At 50.6% G+C, this 17,925-nt stretch overlaps 1 protein-coding gene across 1 annotated transcript in view; it reads left to right on the top strand.

Moving 5' to 3' along the window:
• Positions 1-4,617: 4,617 nt before the first annotated feature.
• BAIAP2L1 (BAR/IMD domain containing adaptor protein 2 like 1) overlaps positions 4,618-17,925 on the top strand; it is a 94,649-nt gene continuing 81,341 nt past the window's right edge. Inside the window, exon 1 of the mRNA XM_047779530.1 lies at positions 4,618-4,916. Coding sequence (XP_047635486.1) covers positions 4,866-4,916 — 51 coding nt within the window. The 5' untranslated portion in view covers positions 4,618-4,865. The remainder of the gene's footprint in view (positions 4,917-17,925) is intronic.

Below are 17,925 nucleotides of genomic sequence, written 5' to 3'. Positions count from 1 at the left end.
GACCCATCATTTAGTGTTTTTATAAGTTGGATAAATATTAACCTTGTTTGAGCAGTAACATTTTTAGTGTGTTAATATAACAGTGATTGGGTGTTTACTCCACAATGTGCTATGCTACAAATTTGACAGATTTTTTTTTCTGTACATCTGCAAGGTTCTGAGTTCGAATCTGAGCTGCATCTGGGACCTGGGCCATAACACAGCCACACTGGATTCTCAACCCCCTGTGCTGGGCCAGGGACCAAACCCACATCTCTTCAATGAGAGATGCTGCCATCGAATCCTGAACCCCTGTGCCACAGCCAAGTTCACAGCTTTTTATCAAATTCTGTTTATGCCATGGCTTTGATACCATTGGGTAGTTGTTGGATCTAGAACCTGTATATTCCTTTCTAGACTTCGGACCCACAACCTCTTTTGCAGTGGTCTATTTTATTGCTTTTCCAAAACAGAAGAGCAACTCCCTGAAAGAGTTATTTCTTATGAAATGAAGAACTTCTTGACTACCTCATAAATTCATCCTCTTAACAGTCCTTGAGCACCTACTATGTGCCGGGGGCTAAGCAGCCTGCAGTGAACAAGTCAAAAATCATCCTTGCCCTGGTGACATTTGCATTCTTATGGTGGGATGTGGGTGGGAGGAGATAGTCAATGAAGAAAATGAGCAAGAAAAAGATAAGATAGTATATTCATTTTCTGTTGCTACCATAGCTACATACCTCATGGCTTAAAACAATATATATTTATTCTTTTGCCATTTTGGGGCAGCGTCTGAAAAGAGTCTTGTAGGACTAAAACCAAGATAAGAGCAGGGCTAGTTCCTTCTGGAGGCCCTGAGAGGAGAATCCGAATACTTGCCTTTTCCAGCTTCCAGTGGCCACTTGTATTCCTTGGCTGGTGGCCTCTTCCTTCATCTTCAAATACATTGCTTCAGTCTCTCTTTCTGCCGTCACACTGCCTCCTCCTTTGGCTTCTCTTCTGTCCTTCTCATAGGGACCTTTGTGATGACATCTGGCCCACCCAGATAACCCAAAACAGCCCCCTCCCCCCCCCAAAATCCATACCAGGATCACATTTCCTCATGTAAGGTGACATGCAGAGGTTCTGAGGATTAGGACTTGAATATCCTGGGGAAACTTTATTCAGCCTATCATAGCTCATGATAAGCACTATGAGAATTCAAATAGAATGCTACATTAGGGAGTTCCCGTCGTGGCGTAGAGGAAACGAATCCAACTGGGAACCATGAGGTTGCAGGTTCGATCCCTGGCCTTGCTCAGTGGGTTAAGGATCTGGTATTGCCGTGAGCTGTGGTGTAGGTCTCAGATGCGGCTCAGATCCGGCGTGGCTGTGGCGGTGGTGTAGGCCAGCAGCTACAGCTCTGATTCGACCCCTAGCCCGGGAACCTCCATGTGCTGCAAATGTGGCCCCAAGAAGACAAAAAAAAAAAAAAAAAGAATGCTGCATTAGAGAGAGCCTAAAACACCACTTCAAGGTCAAGGAAGATCTCTTTAGACTGAGGTCCACATTGCAGAGAAACAGTATAGGAACAGTGGGGAGAACATTCTAGGCAGAGGAAGTAGCCAGTGAAAACCTGTCCAGCAGAAATGAATTTGGCATGCTGGAGAAGTGAATGCTGCTTGGATTGGAAGGAAGTCACAGAAAGGTAAGCTGAGTTTTCAATTCACATTTGCTTTTTCAGAATAAGAACCCTTAAAGCCCCATCCCCTCTCTTGGTCTTTAAATGGGAATTTGCCCCCAAACTACTGTTCATGGCAGGGATCTCTTTTGTCACAAAACAGAATGGAACTCTGCTGGACATCCCAGAGCCCTCTTCAAGGCAGAGAGCCCATTGGCAGGCCCCACGGTAAGTTCAGAAGAGGGCATAGGAGTTCCCTCATGGCTCAGTGGGTTAAGGATCTGGCATTGTCACTGCTGTGGCTCTGGTTACAGTTGTGGCTTGGGTTCTGCATGCCGTGGGCGTGGCAAGAAGGAGAAAGAGAAAAAGGAGGAGAAGAAGGCATAAACCTCAAAATAAGTGCCTCCCAGGAGTCCCCGTTGTGCCTCAGCAGTGGTGAACCCGACTCGTATCCATGAGGACTCACATTCAGTCCCTGGCCTCACTCAGTGGGTTAAGGATCCAGCGTTGCTGTGAGCTGTGGTGTAGGTTGCAGACGCAGCTTGGACCCTGCGTTGCTGTGGCGGTGGTGTAGGCTGCCAGCTGCAGCTCCAATTCAGCCTCTAGCCTGGGAACTTTCACATGGTGCAGGTGCAGCCCTAACACACACACACACACACACACACACACAGAATCTCTTTGGAGTGTGGCTTGTCACCTACAAGTGTGTCTTGCAACTTTTGTTAAACAGGATTTTTGATCATTGAAACTCAAGCCGGAGCTGGGAGAGGAGGCTGCCTGCCCCTGGGGAGGTGTGGAGCTCCTTTCCCACGAGGCCAGGCCAGCTCTTCAGGCCTGGGTTCTGGGCAGGTGGAGAGCGGCTGCAGTGCTTTCTCGGCAGATGGAACCTGTCTCTCCTCTTCTTCTGAGTCATTCCCTTCTATTGATTCACTGGCTCCGCACTGAGCATCGTGAAGTCTCAGAACAACTAAGACTGCGGGTTTTCAAGTTCCCCTGAGACCAACAACCCCCTGGAAGAGCCTAACACAAATGGCCTTTTGAGAGCGCTCCCATCTTCGTACCTCTGCCACAGCTTAAATTCTACCCCCTACCCCCACACATGTGTTAAGGGCTCCGGTCACAGCAGAGCGCCTGGCACAGTGCAGATAATCGATACTCACTTGTTCTTTGGGGTTGAACGGGACCACCCCTAATGTCAGTACAGACCAAAAGCCAACCATTCTCTAAGACTCTAAAGGAGCAGGATGGTCGACCAGGACCTAATTACTCCCCTAATTTCCATAAAGGAGAGTTCAATACAGCCGCTGCCGGAGTATCTGTCTGAAGATTTGCATACAGTTGTGAAGCTGGTCTGTTGATCAGATTCCAGCCTTGGCAGTCAAACTGGGCCGTCTGAGATATGTGTTGGTTTTGTGGCGGTCTGTTAATTGCTATGTTATCTGGCCCTGAACCGCACTGCTGAGCTGTGGGGGTGTTAGAGGTTAAGCCTTGGCTCTCTTTCTAGCTCCTCGGTTGACTGCCTTGAAGCAGAGGGTGAGGTGACCCCATTCATCAGAAGGCACAGAGGGAAATTCTAAAACCAAAGGTGACCCAGCTGCGAAGTTAAGGCAGCGATTTCCAAGTTTAAATGAAAGCCGACAGATAATCCCTAAAGAGCCCAATACCTAATGGTGACAATAAGGTCATCAATTCACTCAAAATGGCAAATAAAACCTGCCTGGCCAATCTTATGGGTCAAATGCTAGAACTCTGTTAAGGAAAGAGGGAGCTGCTTCCACTGCCTGAAACCTAGAGCCAGTGTGTCATTTCCCCCAGCACCCAAGGACATCCTACCTTTTGGTTCCTAAGCCTGATATGCTTTATAGCTTGCAAAACCTGATAACGTTGTCCCCGAGTCCAAGTGGTTGATTCTGTTCTAAGTCCAGCCACATCGCATGCTCTTGGTGTCCCCATCTAGGCCACACAGTGCTTTCTTTGTGTACGCTTCTCTGTGAATTTTTTAACAGGAGTAGTTTAGAAGCCTTATATCCTAACAGTCTGTAACAGAGGACACTGCACCCAAATAGCAATTTGTAAAAATTCGGAATAAGACCCCCTGCCCTTGTCAGATGCTTAGTGATGTTTCCTGCTAGGACAAGTCTGTCCTGGGTCCTCTGGGTCTGGGCTGTGACTGGGGTGGAGACAGAACAGGGAGCTGCGGAAGCCACGCACCTGCTAAGGCTTTGAGTGCCCAAAGGAAGAGTCACCTCCTCAACACCCCACCCTTCTAAATCTTGTAAAGATCTTGTGAATAGCACGGTTATTGCATTGACCTAATGGTCCTTCTTAATGCAAAGCTGAAAAAGAGTACTGCCGTTTCTGTAACCAGATTGTGGCATTTATTATTATTTCCTTTTTACATATCAGGAACTTCCAAAGCTGTAAGTGGTCGCCCCCTTCCTCCACCTGGAAGAGCCTATGCCCCAGGGTCCCTCAGATCTTTGGGGTCAGGGAAGGGGTGGCGTGGGAAGGGCTCAGGCAGGGAAATCAACACAATTGGGGGCGTGGGACCCTCTTGCAGGGTCCCCAAAAGGCAGCTAGAAAGTAGCTCCCGCAAAGAGCATGGGTGTGGAAAGCTCAGTCGCCAGCACCGCACCGGGCACCACAGCGTTCTCGGACCGCGGAGGCCTGACTGCCTTCGGGGCGGGCTCTAAGCAGAACTGCACGGCGAGCTACGGACGCCTCGCACGGTCAGGGTCCCGTCGTCCCAGGTGTTCTCCACTGGCGGCAAAACTCGCGGCCGGGTGCGTCCGGGGTGGGGACGCTCCGCCCGCTGGGCCCCGCCGTCTCCGCCCCGCCCACACGGGCCGCGCTGCCCCTCCCACCCCGCCCCGGCCCGCCCCCTTCCCGCCGCCCCCGCCGCCTCAGGTGGGGCGCCCCGCCCCCCGGACGCCCCGCCCACCCCGCCCGCCTCAGGTGGGGCCGCGGGGCCCGCCCTGCTGGCTCCGGCCGCGTCGGGTCGCGTCTCCTCCGCTCCTCGCTGGCGGCGGCGGCGGTGGCGGCGGCGGCCGCAGCGCTGCAAGTTTTGACATTTTTGTCGCGGACCCGCGCGCCAGCGCTTCGCGGCCGACGGCTGTGGAGGCGGCCGACCCTCGAGGGCCCCTCGGACGCGCCCCGCCGCCCAGGGTCGGGCGGCCACGAGGCCCGGCCGCGTCCCTCCGCGCTCGCCCGCCCGGCGGCTGCAGCCATGTCGCGGGGGCCGGAGGAGGTGAACCGGCTCACGGAGAGCACCTACCGGGTAAGCGGGCCCGGGGCGGCCAGAGACTCCGGGGGTTCGAGCGCCGGAGGCCCGGGGACTGTGGGGACCCCGGGGTTCGAGGGCGCAGAGACTGGGACTCTGGGGGCGCCGGCTTGGAGGCGGGGGGGAGCGGGGAGAGGTCCGGAACCCTGCGGGCGCCGGGGTTCGGGACTCCAGGCCGGGGAAGCGGGGCGGCCCCGCGGGCGGCTCGCAGCCCTGGCCGGGGGAAGGTCGGGATTTTGCCCCTTCGGGGTGAGGAGGGGACCTAGCGCGGGACTGTCCTCCCCTCCCCCCCTTTCCCCCACCTCCGCCCCTTCTCCCCCTCCCGGCGCTGGAAGCGCTAAACAGATGACACATTTCACCGCCAAAAGTCGGTGGAAGCGTTGGGGGCGAGGGTGGGGGGTCCGCGCCTTCCCTGGGGCGCGTCGTCTCCCCACCTCCCCGGGGTCAGTGACCGCGCCGGCGCCGCTGCCGCGCTTAAGCAAAGAGAGCAAAGCCAAGCTCGAGTTTCCCCGAGAAAAGGCTGCGCACGGGAACGCAGGGGAGAAACTCCCAGGTAATTAACCAGCGCCCGGTGAGCCGGGCCCTCCGGGGGGCGCCCCCCGCCTGAGGACTTCACTAGGGCGGCGGGGACTCTGCCCGCCTTGACACTCGCTCCCTCGGAGACATTGGCTCACACCCTTTTAAGTTCAACTTGGCTTTGAGACCTCGGTTATTTTGTGAGGTTATGGGAGTCGGAGGACACCTGAGGTTTGAATACAATTGACTTCACCTTGGAGACCGCGTTGATGGCCCTTCTCTTAACTGGCACTTATTAGGAGGGCATGTGTCCAGCAACAGACACAGACTTAGGATTAGTGGCCTGTTTAGTAAATTTAAGTACTTATAAATGAATTCCAGTTGAAATAAGATACGTGTTTAATCATCTGCTATTAATAGACTACAAAACAACTTTTGTTTTAATTCGGCTTAGGCTCGGGGAACCCAAGTTCTCTAAATTCGTTTGTAGCCATTTTTAAGACCCACAGTTGGAATATGTATTTTTAATTTCTAGAGTTGAAGGATCTGAGTGAATTCCTGAAATCAGAGGCGTTTACTGACTTTTGTTAGATAAAAGTACGAAAATATGTGCGTGATCCAGCCTTTGAGGTTCCACCCATTGGGTCCCTTTAGCTGAATACACAAATACCTGGAACATGTGGATAATACTGCACATACAGTATACACATAGACACAATTGTCACGGCGTTTCTGGGCTCAGTATCTGTGACCAAAATCTGTGTCTTTAGACGTGTTTCCTTAATAGAGGTCAGTTTTTGGAAATCTCAGAAAATTGCCTGTTAAAGTTTTACCTTTGTGTTGGGACAGCGAATATTTAAGTGATCCTGAAGATGGTGGGGCAGGAAGTGGGGTGTGGTGAGAAAGTGTGTCAAAAAGCATTTGCCCTCTTGGACTTGGGGTCGTGGCTGCTTTGATGACTTTCAGTTAAGGACAGTAAAACCGTGAAGAATGCCGATCATTGCACATTTGAGGCTCCGTGGAGCTGCTTCCCCCCTGCCGCTAAGATGCAGGCGCCTGTATCTTTCCAATCTGAGAATGAGATATCAGCTCAGGCATGCAGTCCTGCAGTCGACCTTCTCTGCTTTTTCTTTCAGTTCCTCCTGACTTGCACTTTTTAGCGATGGCTCCGTGGAGGGGCTGTCCTCAAATGAGTGACGGTGCCGCAAATGCCAGTGTCCCATTACCCAAAGAACCCAGCCGAGAGGGAACACGTGTGGATGTCATAGTTTTGGTTATGTATATTAACAGCGAGAACTGTAACTCATTTTTCTGTTTTGAAACACTAATACACGGAAGAGCGGAGACCAGTGCTTTATTGCTTTCCATGCCCAGGTGTCTTAAAACATACTAAAAGCGCTCCCATGTTTGACTGACTTGAACCACTGTTGCCTCATGAGTGTTTGGGGTCATGGTTATGTTGGGATGGTGGGATAAGAATTGACAGCTCCAGACAACAAGGTTGTGTATCATCGTTGAAGTGGATACTGCTAGCTCATGCTTGGACTATGATGGAAACGCACAGTGAAATTTTACATATACAGATGTGATGGAAAAGCCCCAAATCTTTTCACCACCTCTTCTTTGGGTTCTTCCTCCCCCACCCCCGACCGCCCCCGACCAAAGCTGAAAACAGTTTAAGCTTGATTGGGTAAACATCTCCCAGCATCGTTGAGAATCTAGTTCTTGTAAAGAGATTGCCAATATGTTACCTAGCAATCTCCAATGGTTTACTAATAGAAACACAGCCTAACCAGGTGCCTTTACAAAAGCCACCTGCAAGTGAGATTTTATGATTTTATGGGTTTTAGATTTTTTTGAATGCTCAGATTTCTCCAATTTTGAAATAAAGGAACACGTTCTTGAGAGGAAAATGGGAACGTAAAGTAGCGTGATCCTCTCTATGCAGTATCAAATGTCTTTAAATATTTATTTACGCCTTTGCTGAGTTTTCTAAAATGTGTACTTAGACAAATGATTACTGGCAAGCTATGCTAAATCCCAGGAGGGTGTGTGTTTTACTGCTTAAAACAAATGGCATGGTGATAAGCCCCAAAATGTCAGGCAGTGTCACTGTTGCTAATTAGAATTAAGCCAGAGAGCCCTCTCCTGCCCCACACCTGAGCCTATGGTGTGTCCGTAATTTCCCCTTGGCAGCGTGCTAGTGATTTTGCACGGCTTTGTGCTGAGCACATGCTTTAGTGGTACGAGGAAGAAGGAAAGTTCAAAATGAAAAACCCCTTAATTAAAAGTAACCACATACACACACAGAAAGGTAACCACAGCCTTCCTAGAAGTTAGAACTGTTGGTCTTAGGAAGTTAAGGAAGCATGGCTATGACGTCATCCGGGGAGGTCATACCTGCATTCATCCCGACAAAGCAGCAGTGAAGGGGCCCAGGGCCACAACCCTTTGTTTAAATGTCACCTTCTCAGAGTCCCCTTAGACAGCTTTAATAATCTTTTTTTTTTTTTTTTTGGAGTTCCCATTGTGGCTCAGTGGTTAATGAATCCGTCTAGGAACCATGAGGTGGATTCAATCCCTGGCCTCGCTCATTGGGTTAGGGATCCGGTATTGCCGTGAGCTGTGGTGTAGGTCGCAGATGCGGCTTGGATCTGGTGTGGCTGTGGCGTAGGCCGGCAGCTGCAGTTCCAATTTGACCCCTAGCCTGGGAACCTCCATATGCTGCAGATGCAGCCCTAAAAAAGCAAAAAAAAAAAAATGTGTATAAAACTGCAGACAATGCCATCATCCATCTCCCAACCCCACCTAACACCTGCAGTTTTATCTTTTCCCCCTAGTTCTTACTGCCTTAGGATATTTTATATACATATATATATATATATATATATGTTCTTTTTAGGGCTGCACACATGGCATATGGAGGTTCCCAGGCTAGGGGTCAAATCAGAGCTGCAGCTGCCAGCCGACACCACAGCCATAGCAACGCCAGATCCAAGCCGAGTCTGCGACCTACACCTCAGCTCACGGCAACGCCAGATCCTTAACCCATGGAGCGAGGCCAGGGATGGAACCCGCAACCTCATAGTTCCTAGTTGGATTCGTTCCTGCTGCACCACAACAGGAACTCCCTGTGTGTGTATATATGTATATGTGTTTATTCCTACTCCAACTGGAATGTGAGCTCCCAAAGGAAAGTAGCTTTGTTTTGTCGTGTTCCAAGCACTTAAAACAGTTCCTGGCACCTAGTAGGTGTATGTATTTGTTGAAGGCGTGAATATTTAGTTAATTTAATAAGCACCTGTCTTATGCCAGGCTCCCCCCTTCCTCCCTCAACACTTTTCCTAGAGCCTTTGTTTCATATAAATACAGCAGCCCTCTAGGTAGACATGGTTCTTGTTTATCATTGAGAAAGGCCCAGAGTCTGTGAGCAATCAGAGCCCATGAGCCAATTCCCGCCTGCCTCCGTTCCTTTCTGTTACAGGAACTGAGTTTCTCATGGCTAATAAATGCACAGACTCAGTACGTTCTCATACATGGTGACCCAAGATGTCACTGAAAGTTTCTCTTAATTCATCATCCTTGGCATGTTTGGAGCAAAGGTTTTTTAAGAAAACGGAGTGTTCTTGTTCTTGCACGGGGTAAAGCAAGCAGTCTGGGCCTGGGTGTGTTGGTGTCTTACTTTCTGGCCTTGGGTTTAACTGGCGAGGTGTAAGTGGGCGTCCCTGCCTGGTTGGCCTCCACGTGGACTCTGGCGCACAGGACTAGCTTTTGAAGCTTCCAGTTGCCATTTGTTTATCGCTGTCGCTCCGTGTGCTGTCGGATGTCTGCCTCTGCTCCCGGAACACCGCTTGCTTCAGGTGTGCTGCAGAGAAGATGGGATTTGCAGGAGCCCCGCGTGCTCTTGGCTCTGGGACGACTAGACAAGGGGTTTGTACGAATCAAGTGCCACGTCGCAGCAGAAAGGGTGGCCAGGTATCAGATATTAAACCGAACAGCCCGGTGCGGTAGCTTTTCGTCTGGTGAGATGAAAATACGAAGCCAAAAGAGGAGTGTCTTTTCCTGTCGGAGCATTTTTTTCGATTGGAAGGAGGTTTCGGAACAATGATAACGTTATTGCAGGGCAGACAGAGCCGCATCCTATATGACGAAGGCTGGGACCGCTAGGACCGCTGGCGCCAATTCGCACGTCTCAGGTTGCTTTTGATTTCATGTTTGTGACATGATTCCAGTGCAGGGCACTAACTCTTGCCTCGCGCTTCCAGCACATCAAGCCACAGACGGACCTGCAGGGGAGACCTCGCGTGTGTGCCCTTGGAAGCCGTGGGCTCTTTCCCCTCAGCTTTACCACACAGCTCTTGGGTCTGCAGCTCAAAAGTAAAAGTGATTCGAAAAGCAGCCCATACACTGATTTATCGTATCTGTTGACATTTGCAAATTCGTTTTTCATTTATTCCTAAAACTTCGTCTTGAACGTGACCATACATACTGAAAGGTTCGCTCAGGCGTGTGTAGCTCACTTAAGTGTCCCACGCGGAACACACATGTTGTAACCAGCACCCAGATCAAGGTGTAAACCACGACCAGGCCCCCCCAAGTCCCTCTCAGGCCCCCTTCCAGTCCCTCTGCCCCCTCAAGATAACTGCTCTCCTAGCTTTTTTTTTGTCTTTTTATGGCCACCTCCGCTACCAGGGGTCAAATCCCGAGCTACAGCTGCTGGCATACACGACAGCCACAGCAATGCTGGATCCTTAATCCACTGAGCAAGGCCGGGGATCAAACCGATGTCCTCAGGGATACCGGTCGGGTTCATTCCTGCTGAGCCACAACGGGAAATCCTCCTAACTGCTAGGAGGAGGAGGAGGAGGAGGAGTTTGGCTGATTTTGTCTGCTTTCCCCCGTGTGTTTGTCCGATTGATTCATATTGTGGTAGCTGAGGTTCGTGAAGCTGCTCTGTGCGGCATCCCGTTGTGTGAATACGGCGCAGTCACTCTGCTCCTCTTTGAGGGGCGTTTGGCTTGTTTTCAGACCACTCCCGGGTGTTACGAACAGGACGTGTCTGGGGGGCCGAGGTCCTCGTTTCTCTTGGGTGTGTCCAGAGGAGTGGACTTCCTGGGTGTAAGGCATTTGACTGTGTAGCTCTGGCAGACGCTGCCAAGCCCTTTTCCAGAGTGATCGCAACGGTACACAGTCCCTCCGGAAGTGGGTGAGATTTCTGGTTGGTTGCTCCGTGGCCCTCGCCACCAGGGGCTGTTTTCCTTCCTTTTCATTTTGGCCCTTCTGCTGGGTGCATGCAAAATAAATTTTTAAAATTCAAAACAGCTCGCCCCAGGCTTGCGAGTTGGACATGGGCACCATCAGTTGGAGCCCCGTCTCCTTGGGGCATTTGGGTGTCGGGAGACGGAATAAGGACCTAGGTAGGGCACAGGGGGCCAAGAGAGGCATCAGTTGTGCCGTCCAGTGCAGTACGACATGCATTTATTAGACGCGACAACTATCCTAGCTGGACACATGAAAAGGTCTATTGTGTGAGAGGTTTGGGGAGCCTGGATGAGCCCTAATTAAACTAGAATGCTGGGGGGAGGGCGGGGTGGATGTAGGGCTCTCATTAATTGAATTTTCTTGTTCATTGAATATTAATGAAGGTATCTTTCCCTTTCTTTTTGTGTGACTTTTCTCGAAAATGTACCTGCTTCACTGTCACAGGCACTGTAGACTCGTTTTTAAGACATTTCAGTGAGGTAGAGTTGCATCAAGAAGTTTCAGGACGAGGACTTCCTAAAGGAAATGTTATTTTTATTTTGGGTCTTCTCCCCACTTAGATTGTCGGTGCTTGGGAACGTGTTTCCCCCAACTTAGACTTCGCAGCATTTCCCAAAGTCGTTCATACTTTCTTGATGCGTGCGTTGGTTTTCATCTTAGAGGAGGCTTTTCGCAATTATTTTTTTTTCTCGGAGAGCAGCATTTCCAACATTTCTATGAATATTTACACTGAAGGTTAAAGTCACCCAGAATCTCACACGATTCACTCCCGATTGTCACTCATCCCGATATTTTCAGTCCGTCTTTCCAGGCCAGTCAGTCCCCCCCCCCGTGCGCCATCGGCGGGATGACTGCGCAGTGCTCGGTTCTCCGCAATGGATCGATCTACTCCCCTTTGCTGGGACAGAAGGTCGACGTCAATAACGCTGCTATTGAAGTACTGCAGTATTGAAGTACTGCAGTATTGAAGTACTGCAGGGAACATCATTGCCGGTCAAGCTTTGCCCAAATCGGGATCTTTTCCTTAGGCTAAATCCCCAGGAGGGGTTGTGCATCAAAGGGTAGTGTCATTTTAAAGCATATTTGCTACACTTTGCAAAATGCCCTCCAGAAAACACGCCCCGAGGTAGGCCGAAATCTGATGGTGGGAGAGTGGACCTTTCCTGAACCCCAGCCAATTAAGTCGCTCTTTTAAAACCACTTCCTTTTTTTTTTTTTTTAAATAACCCACGGAGGCTTAACAACAGCAACAAAGGAGTAAAACACGTCCGCCTCTAACAGCGCAGCTCGTGAACGTTGGCTGGGAGGACCCCTGGGGCTTCTTAACTCCCACCAGGGCCAGGAATTCCCTCAAACTTTGTACTTGCAGACGTGTCCGGAGGAATTACAGCCCTGTCCTCCCTCAGGCCTGTGTACTTTTGTTTTGATTTTCCTCCCCCTCGGGTTTATGCTTCTCTTTCCATTTTCGAGACCCCGGGTCCGTCTGTCTGGTGTGTCCTTACTTGAAGGGCTGTGTTCTGGTTGTCACGCACGTCTTTGTGGATAAAGGTGAGACCTGTGGACGTGAGCTAAATAAAATGTTGCTGGTTTCTCGCTCATTCACAAATATGTGAAAAAATATTTCCAGAGTGGGTTCCCAGTCCGGGGAGCAAGAGAAACACGCACCCCTCAGAGATGTGGCTGGTGGCTCAGGGGCTTCTGGAGCTGCCCTCACGTTGGCTGCTTAAACCGCTTGTTACTTCCACGGTACTTATATTACTTATGTGGTACTTACATGGTACTCTGGAGGTTAAGAGACCCTCAATGGCAGCAGTTCTGTCGCTCAAAATATTAAAGGAGCGCGAGCTTAACCCGAAGGGGGAGGGAGGGGACTTTGACGTCTCACACTCGACCTTCTGCGGGGGCCACGTTTTATGGGAGTGGCTTACTTTTGTAATATTTAAGGTAAAAAAGCAGACCTTGATAAATCTATTCCATTTTAATGGGTCAAACGTTGTAAAAAGGAAGCTAAAACGTGCCACTTTCTACCTCTGTTTTATAAAACTAACCTTCCAAGGACAAACCTAATTTCAAAGCCGACCGTAGTCTCTGATTTTTGCTTAGACGGGGAGTGTGTTTTACCTTTGACTAACCTGAGAGAGGAGGAATGCGACGGAAGAACCATTCAGCGAAACCAAAGAGAACCAAGTTCTGGTTCTTCGGGCTCTCCTTTCAGAGTCCTGTTCCCGGTGTTGCAAGCAGCCGGATCCTTGCCCAGGACAAAGGCAGTAACTGCAAGGACAGGAGAAGGGACGAAAGCGGTATCAACCTGCCAAAGTCGCGTGTGGGGATGAACGTTAGGGATGATGAGGCCAGGCTGCCTGTCGTAAACACGGGAAGGACCGGGTACGGGGCCGGCCCCGGACCTCGGTGACGAGCTCAGCTTCCCGCCACCCCAGGCGATTGCCTTTGGGCCTGCTGACCCAGCAGCCGCTCCTGGGTTGGCAGGAGGGAGAAGAGGCCCAGAGACAGCCCTGGTCGCCTATGGGATTCAGACGCCTGAGACCTGAGCTAACAGACCGGTCCCTTTCTGGCCCCCAAAACAGAAGTGACAGGAGAAAATCAAGACAGTCACAGCGAGGAGCCCCTGCTGTGGCGCAGGGGGTTAATGGCCCAGAGGCGCCAGTTTGATTCCCCGGCCCGGGACCTTCCACGTGCCGCGTGCGGCCGTAAAATGAAAAAAAATAAAATCACAGTGATGGTTCCTTATATGGAAGTGCTGCCATTTTTTTTTTTTTTTTAAATGAGACTTAAATGGTTTTCATCGACCAAATGGTATGTTTTGTCCCGGACTTCATCTTACAGTTAGTTGGAGCCGCTTGAGGCGGGGACACGACCGTGTCTGATGGTGACCATGTGTGTGGAAGCGCTTTGAACCTGCGAGGTGGTGTCCTTGCACGTTGCTCGGCCCCGTTGCTGTGCCCTGAGAAAGGTGCCGTCATCACCGCCCGAGGCGTCCCTTGCCGGCCCCCAGGTTTCCTCGTGTGCCCGGCAACGTGGTATTTCTCCCCCCCCCCCCGCCCCCCCGGGCCGCTGTGCCCCAGCTCTTGCCTCTGTCCATACGGTGCCGTGCCCGTAGCGCCGCCTCTTGCCGCGGTTGTGACAGTGAAACCTAGTCCCGCATGAAAGCTCTTAGGACGGCGTGTTGGCCATTGGCAGTCGTAGCTTGTGTTTGCTAGAAATAACCACCGTGTGCATGGATTTTCATCTGCTTTGTTTACTGCTTAGCATCCAGCAGAGTGACTGACACACAGGCAGATTGAAGAATAGTATTGATGGTATCGCACAAATTTTTCCGTCAATGAGCTACACACGCCTCGAGGTTTTTTTCTTTTACACTCATGGCAGGAATTGCATCTGCACCACAGCTGCAGCAATGCCTGATCCTTTTAACCCACTTTGCAAGGCCAGGGATCGAACCTGAGCCTCCACAGCAACCCAAGCCGCGGCCGTCAGATCCTTAACCCACTGCAACACAGCAGGAACGCCTCCTTGAGGATTTTTTTAAAAATCCCTCATCGTGCAGATGCATAGTAAGAACTCAGAAATCTTTGTTGAATAAATACAGATGTATGCTTATCACACCGTTATAATTAAGGCCTCAACTCCTTCGTGGCCCGCGGGACTGAGGTAGCACGAACGGTAACAGCCACCATGTGTGCAGCCCATGTTATGGATGTGCCAACTTACCACCTGCGTTGGTCCTTTGGGCAGCTCTCCTGTGCACCCCGGCTGTGCCAAGCACTGTGGTCCCCACTGGGAACCACACAAGAAAAAACTGAGTCTGTGCTTTTCTAGAGTTGATGACCAAACATCCGTGCCAAGGCTTTAGTGTGCCCAGCCTTTCCCTCTGCCTCGGCCTGCCCAGTATCATCGGTCATGTTTCCTTGCTTCTCCCCACCCTCGGCACCAGAGACATCCTGCCTTTACTGGTTCAGTTCTTTGGACTTTGATTTGTCCCAGTGTCAGAAGAAGAGAGGGAAAGTGTAATGGAGAAGCAGGTTAAGTTCAAGAGCTTTGTAGGCAGTTTGCAAGAAGTCTTTGGAAAGTTGACTGTATGAGAGAAAGATGAGAAACAAAACCCAACAAAAAATTTTAGAAGTTACAATACCTTGGAGTTGTGGCTCAGTGGTTAACAAATCCGACTAGGAACCATGAGGTTGCGGGTTCGATCCCTGGCCTTGCTCAGTGGGTTAAGGATCCCGTGTTGCCATGAGCTGTGGTGTAGGTCGCAGACGTGGCTCAGATCTGGCATGGCTCTGGCTCTGGCGTAGGCCGGCGGCTGCAGCTCTGATCGAACCTCTCTCCTGGGAACCTCCATGTGTTGCGGGAGCGGCCCTAAAAAAGGCAAGAAGACAAACCAAAAAAAAGTACCTCACTGGTATCAGAAGGGTATTTAGCCAACTCGAATTATTTTTACATTATTCTGGGGTTTTGAACACCATTTCTCAAATTGCCAGGGCTGTGATACTCAGGCAAAGCAGAATGATCATTCTTCCTGGGCCTGAGTGAGTCAAGTTTACTAGATTTATTCCACCAAACGAGAATGTCACTTGCTGTAGGAAATCAGCCATTTACAGGTGACCCTTGAACAGCATGGGGTTTAATTTGTGCCGCGCCACTTGGATGTTTCCCAACAGTAAATACAGCAGTCAAAACAGTAAACAAGGCACCGTCCAGGTGGATTGAGTCTATGGATACAGAGAAAGCAAGTTCGTGGAGGGCGGACTGTGCTGAGTGGGGGGGCGGTGCCCCAACCTTTGCGTCACTCCGGGGTCAGCTGTACTTGGATCTGGCGAAGCTCCTGGTCAGTCCTTGGGGACTTTCTCATCAACCCAGCACGTGAGCCATTCTTTCCTGTAAAGTCCTTGCTCACTTTTTATTCCGTGACACACCCTTTAACACTAGCCCGGCGAGAACACTTCACCAGGTGATCCAGAGTGTTTTATAGCCTTCAAAGTGTGTGTCTGCTGACAGTTATTTCAAACCCAGGAACTGGCCAACTACTGTTTCCTTAGTGCATGCCCTCTGTGTGGGGGTCAGTCGTGCCTTTCTAAGTGGTGTTCGAGTTCCGTCGAAGATGTTTGCATTTCTTGTCCTCACCGCGTCGGTCTAGATGGCCTTGACGTTTTTTCATGCCTGTCTCCCTGAGAGCTTGCATTTTCAAGGGATGGAGCGCTCTCCTCGTGCATCTCTGGGTTCTGTGCGTCCAGCATAGGGCTGTGCTCGCTGTATGTAGGTAGTAAGAATTGAACAAATGGGTGGTTGTCTCAAAGGCCCAGACATGAGGACTCAAGAGAGTCAGCGGAGTGATTATAAGTACACATTATCTAGTACTTGTCATGGTCTCTCAATCTCTCTCTCTGACACACATGAAAATACCAGAAAAGAAGCCTATTTCCAGCTTTTGATTGAAAGTCATGTAATAGTTTTCTGGGTGCTCTGGCCATAGGAAGGATTATTTCCATTTTTTCAAATGACCATCATGGACCTCTAGGAACCAAGCACAAGTAGATACCAGTATTATCATAGCTGGAATTTTAAGAAGTGATTTTTATTTCAGTCTCCCATCATGCTACTTCCTCTGAAGTTCAAGGTCCCAAAGGTGCTTGAATTCTGGGGCAGGGTCCTCAACCCGCGCCCCCTCCCCACCCCGTCTGAAGGAGGCCAGCAGGTTCACACTGTGGCCGAAAGCACTGGCGGTCAGTAGACTAGGAGTGCCTGCCTTCAGCCCGGAAGGCTTTCTGGGCCCTGCCAGGAAATATATGCAGCTATGTGGAGTTACAGCGCCTGCTGGGGGCTGGGCTTTGGGGCCAGTATAATCCTCTACCTTTCAAACTGCCGGCAAAAGTGGTTTCAAATGATTCCCCTCACAGACAAATGTGAAACTTGCGTATAGTATTTAAAATAAAATGAGGAGTTCCCATTTTGGCTCCGTGGTAATGAACCCAGCTAGTATCCACGAGGCTGTGGGTTTGATCCCTAGCCTCGCTCAGTGGGTTAAGGATCCGGTGTTGCTGTGGTGTAGGTCGGAGATGCAGCTCTGATCCCGAGCTGCTGTGCCTGTGGTGTAGGCCGGCAGCCGCAGCTAGCCTGGGAACTTCCATGTGCCATAGGTGCAGCCCCAAAAAGAAAGAAAAAAAAAAAGGGAAAAATGTAAGTTTCTAGTGTTGAGTGGGTTCAGGCCATTATTTTTTTTCCAGGTTATTTTATCAAATGGTCACAACCCTCCATGGCCCATAACATGGTTCTCCCTCCACAATTTGCTTAAAAACTAGCAGTTGAAGGCTGGTGCACTAGTTTCCTGGGTGGGGTGGCTCTGCGACTGCATTTTCTTCACGGGCTTGATAATTTCATCCAAAAGGTTGGAACTGTTAGAGAGCACACTTCTTTCTCACCCCAGTATTTTGGGACCTTTTTGTTTGGCTTCATTGTGCTTTGGCTTCAGACCAGGTCTTGCTGCCCGCCTGAGGAGGGAAGGTTTCATCAGTCAGTTTCCTGAAACGATGAAATAAAAGGTGGCGGAGATGCGACTGCTTCCAGTAATGCCTCTTAAGAGGTGGCAACACATCCTTTTCTGGTTCTGATCCCACTGGGTCTCAGCCCCCGCTTGGTTCTTAAGGAGCTTGGGGTCTGCTCAGTGCTCTCGGCGCTCTCAGCATGTGCTTCTAGGAGAGGCTGAGCCCGAAGAGGTGGCCCTGTGCTTTACTGACCACCGGCCCGGTGGCTGCTTGTGCAGCGGTCAGCTTGTGGGGGCCGGAGCCATGGAACCCTGGACGCCTCGTGGCTTCACTTGCCGCGTGCCCTTTGCCCTCTGAATGAAGGACCACTTTTGCAGAAATAATGATCAATAAACCAAAGCCTGGTTATGGGTAAAGACAGAAAAGGAAGGATGAAGGCAGAACAAGGTTTGCGTCATGGTGAAATCACCTTCCTGGAGGGGGTTCTCTCTGTGGGCTGAAGATTTCTTAGCAAACTATCCTTCCAGAGGGACCCAGTAGGGACTTTCTGCCTGGAGAAACATCTGCCAAACTGCTTCCGCAATCATAGCTGGAAAGACAACCGCTCATCCAGCAGGCGATGGGTCTCAAAATAGCTGGGTTATCTTTTTGTGCTCATGAATCTAATTGGTTCCGCAGTGGCAGTTGCCATTCACAGCTGCCTGGGCATAGATGCTGTGCAGACCAGG

Source organism: Phacochoerus africanus, chromosome 5, assembly GCF_016906955.1.
Source record: "Phacochoerus africanus isolate WHEZ1 chromosome 5, ROS_Pafr_v1, whole genome shotgun sequence".
In the NCBI taxonomy this organism is placed as follows: Eukaryota; Metazoa; Chordata; class Mammalia; order Artiodactyla; family Suidae; genus Phacochoerus; species Phacochoerus africanus.
The sequence above is the reverse complement of the archived record's forward strand: the minus strand, read 5'-3'. Positions and strand labels throughout refer to the sequence as shown.